General features: G+C 31.3%; 1 protein-coding gene across 1 annotated transcript in view; it reads right to left on the bottom strand.

The window, feature by feature from the left end:
- Positions 1 to 11: 11 nt before the first annotated feature.
- The window catches only part of TRIADDRAFT_62524 (uncharacterized protein), a gene marked incomplete at both ends in the record, with an annotated part of 6313 nt that continues 1625 nt past the window's right edge, over positions 12 to 4699 (bottom strand). Inside the window, 6 exons of the mRNA XM_002118450.1 lie at positions 12 to 174; positions 263 to 450; positions 720 to 768; positions 1055 to 1512; positions 2494 to 2543; positions 2979 to 3206. Coding sequence (XP_002118486.1) covers positions 12 to 174; positions 263 to 450; positions 720 to 768; positions 1055 to 1512; positions 2494 to 2543; positions 2979 to 3206 — 1136 coding nt within the window. The remainder of the gene's footprint in view (positions 175 to 262; positions 451 to 719; positions 769 to 1054; positions 1513 to 2493; positions 2544 to 2978; positions 3207 to 4699) is intronic.

Genomic DNA, 4699 nt, shown 5'->3' with positions numbered 1-4699 from the left:
ATTATTGTATACTAACATACCACAATTTGGCAGTCTTCATAATTATTTTGAGTACCAATTATTCGCAAAGGTCCAAAGTCGGGATTCGAAACTGATATAGACTTATCCAATCCATTCTTACCGAATGCTTTGCATGCATCATAAGTATATTGAGTTGTTGCACTAGTTGAACACCTATTTGCAAGTCAGAATCGACAGTATAGTGTAAATTACAGTAGGTAGTACTGCTATGGATTGATGAAAATGGAAGTAGTTTATTTACCTTGACATGCTCCAATAACTTTCACCATTTCGCACATTTTCCTTAGCTAATTGCAAAGCTCGCTGTTTTATCCAACTATCTGACATGTCAACCCACAAGATCATTTGAATAACATCTCGATCGACTACATCGAGGCAAGGTTGTTGCTGCTTGAGGAGCTGCTTGAGTTGATCGAAATCCTCCCAGTTCTGAATGTAAATTAACCATTAAAACGATATTAGTCGTATTTTAAAAGAAAGCGCTGGAATGACTAGCAGTCCATTTATAATTATAAAAATGAGTAGTATTGGCAGCGTTGCTCTGTATGTTAAAAATTGCATATATCCTAGCTTATTGCACTTGTATACCAATAACTAAATATATCTACAAGTTACACTCGTTCAATCTGTTCATTCCATACCTATAAGGCATTGCAAAATCACTCCATTAACTTAACTTGGGCGTACAGTATTCTAACCAAAATTAACATAAAGCAGATATATGATAGCTTATTCGACATGCAAGTACTGTACATTTACAATCAATTTAAAATACTTATCAATCTGTTCATTCTATATCTGTAACTATATATGTCTAAAAGGGCACACTAGGTCATGCTTTGAATATTAAAATATAAAGCATTGCAAAATTGGACATCACTCAATTAAGTTAACTTGGATATGCAGTATTCTACTCTACCCGAAAATTAAAAAATAATCAGTGTTCAAACATGATTAATGCTCTAAGTGTATAGCAATTTTACTTTGTGTCTATTTCAATACGTTCTACAAACCGAAACCTGATTAAACTTACTTTTCTTTATCATATGTAAGTAATGATTTGTTATGCATTTCCCTTAGGAGAAGCTGAGCTTTTTTCTGAGCTTTGATTTTATTGATTTCATTGTAGTACCATAACGATGTAACAGATTGAATAGGAATACTGACTCGCTTAAATACAGCTAGTTTCTCAAATAATCGTTTATTCTCATTATCCAAAGAATCAACACTTAATTGTAAAGTCCCGTATAGATTGAAATCGTAATGAGCTAATCCAATATCTATAGACTCATCGGCAATGATATCCTTTGCTGCATTCCACTCTTTCTCAGTTTTTAAATCAAGACCACCAATTAAAGCGATAGCTAATGGTAAACCTTGACAACTGTCGATAACTTTCTTAACAACTGGATTTTCACGCAATGTCTGAGCATTATCGTTACCGGCAAGTAACGCAAGCAGTTCTATAGCTTCGTCATACGTTAGATTTTCCTATACAAGAGAGTATATGAAATAAGAATTGTATTCATCATAATTGTTCGGATAGGTTACTTAATGACAAAATAGAGAAATCATAGCGGTGAAGTTTTCTTCAACTATAACACTATCCTCCATGCCACTTTAATCAATGCAGTTGGAAAAAATTATAAATTCATTTTTGACCTTTTATCGCATGAAATGAACAATATCATCAGAGCAATTTAACTGTATCGACACTTATAACTATATTTTATCCAACATAAATTTCAACATATGAATTTAAAAGAAGAATCATGTAAAGTGGATTGATTAATCAAGAGAACATCGACATCAATATTTGCTGATTCCAAATTATACTGCAATATATAAGAAACTGAATTACAAAACTAACCGGTAAACTGATGCAGTGATGGTCGAGCTCATTTTCTAGATACTTAAATCGTGAAGTAGAGATTGACTTTTTGGCAAAAGATAAGTATTCGTAATGATCCTTTTTCCAGATATCGTCAAAAAAATAAATAGCGTATCGGATAGTCGGCTATTTGCTGTTATAAGAATAATCAAATACTTATTAATACTGTACCTTAAGTATAATTCAAGTTGACATGGAATTACTTATAAAAGGCTCAAAAATCACCTTCTAGACTAGAACTGAGATGAGCACAAATCTCGCCGATAGATTGAATATTCTCTTTCCATTCCATATTAAGTCTGATACCTAATATCTTGAGTTCCTGGCATAACTCGATATTAGATATATGGCCTAAATTAAGATAAATATGAATCACCATCGCTGCTTTAAACAAGTATGGCAATTTAACGACCTTCGGCAGCGCGTACATTTCAACAAAGTTAAGTTTAAAGGATCTAACAAATATGTATCTCTTTTCCCATCTTATTTTTGCGTTTTAGAACATTTTACTTTATTCGCTCCAGTAGATAAAGGGTTAATAACATGATAACCCACTTATCGATAATCCCTAAAGATCTAACCCTAACAAAATTATGGTTCGATTTCATTTTATCTCTCGACGTAATATTGCCTAAAAATAGTACACAATCATAATACTTTCCACTACTGGTTAAATATGGCCAAATTTTTTTAAAGTAGAAAAATTCCACGGTGTTATGATTTTTAAATCAGGTTACACTTATTAATTTGAATAGGAATTTATAGTTGATTCTCATATACTAGAAAGTATACTTTACTGTACTGTTAATTATAAATTGTCATCAATTTCAACGTCATTTAATGCGGTAAGACAACTATTTTTGCTATATCGTAGTCTGTAATTACTTTTGCTACATCATGTTTATAGAATAAAGATAAGGGACAGGTGGGGTAAGCTTATGCTCTACTTCAAATTCGAATTGATCAATTTTGCAGATACATTGTATGGGTAATTGTACAGTAATAGTCGCCCAAATAAATTACTTATTAACACTTGAAATATCATCTATAAGACTTGCAAACTTACCGATTTTCATCCAGTAACAGCCATTTGATTTAAATAAGCCCATATTAGTAGCTTGTCTAACAGACTGGCAAACAGTTGTTGTTTTACCACTACCAGCCATACCATGTATTAAAATTTTACCATTTGACTTGTCTATTTCCTGTAATTGAGTACAAATTTGGTCTACAATGTCCTTTCTTATAACGTGGTGACTCTCTGGAGTTTGAGGAAGCTGTCGAAGAGGAATTTCTAATTGTGGAATGAATTATGTATAATGGAGGATTTAATAAATTGGAAAGGACATGTCACAATTGCCTTTCGTCTTTAGCGTTGAGCAAGAACGATTATTTTCCCATTATAAATGAAACTCATAGTAAATGCTTATGAGATTAACGGTACAATAACTGGCATATTCTAAACTTGCACTGGATAAACACGACTAGTAAAACTCAACAAATAATATCCTTAATCTAGTAGCAAGAGCGTTTGAACGTCTAATGAATTTCTAAACTGATTTTTGATATAAAAAACAGGTTTTATCGCAGATTTAAAGAACTGTCACTCACGCAAATAAAATTGAATATTGCGCGACACTGATGATGAATTAAAAGAATAAGCCCATATTAATCTGTTCAGGAAATACGCTTACGTTAAATAAGTGAAAACATAACTAGGTGTACTTAAGTCTTATGTGTTGGAAGGTAGATGTTCTTACAAAATTCTTTCATTGAACTATAATCTACAACTTTTTAGCAGTAAATCATTTCAAGAATTTTAAATATTGTATAAAATTGACATACTATGTTAAAATCACAATTCTATATTAAACATGGAAACCCTCGGGTCGATCAATTAATTGGGTAGTATTTTATATCAGTTTTACGTATTTAGACTAGCACAGTAACAGATACGATTAATATTATTCGATATCAGTAGACGTCATCGTATACAGGTAAAATATCTTACGAAGATAACAGCAGATCTTAGAAATAACAGACTAACTCATTTATTTACGTGCGTTAAACAAGTACAAATATAACTAGGTATGTCTTCGTCCTATGTGTTGGAAGGCAGAAGTTGTTACTTCATTCTTTTAGATATTAACTACAATCTCTCATTGTTAAATTATCATTGAAGTAACTTCAAGTTTTGAATAAAATCGATATTCTATGTTAAAATTACAGCCGTGTAATAAATAAGGAAACTATTGGATTGATCAATTCATTAGATAGTAATCTACCTCAGTTTGAATGCAGTCTGCCTACATACATCATCTCTTTTTAATTTAAGCATCGACAAATATTTACGGTACTGTTAAATTACAGCAATATCCGTATATCAAAAGCTTTAAAATTCTTACCTATCGATATAGCTACGTAAATAGAAATTATAAATTAAAAATCTTCGTGTATTACTCGTATATAATTATGTATAGTGTTATATACAATCATGAACCTTTTAATCTTTATATTGTAGTTACGCGTAGAACTAATACAATGTAAGATAATATATAATTTATGATAAAGTAGCTTATATTGCAGTTTGGTAAGCTATTATGCCTGTATTCATAGGCGCTGTCTGCATCGGTGTGGTATTGTCAGATAATGTCGATTTTACGGGTTCGGTAGAACATGAAGAAGATATACGATTTTCTAGTTATAAAAGCAACCAGAATTGTGATACTTGTGATTATTATAAGTAATACAATTAATGTCAAACTATTTAAAAATTTAAAAGCTTGA

Source organism: Trichoplax adhaerens, genomic scaffold (assembly GCF_000150275.1).
Source record: "Trichoplax adhaerens TRIADscaffold_101 genomic scaffold, whole genome shotgun sequence".
NCBI classification, from domain to species: Eukaryota; Metazoa; Placozoa; class Uniplacotomia; order Trichoplacea; family Trichoplacidae; genus Trichoplax; species Trichoplax adhaerens.
The sequence above is the reverse complement of the archived record's forward strand: the minus strand, read 5'-3'. Positions and strand labels throughout refer to the sequence as shown.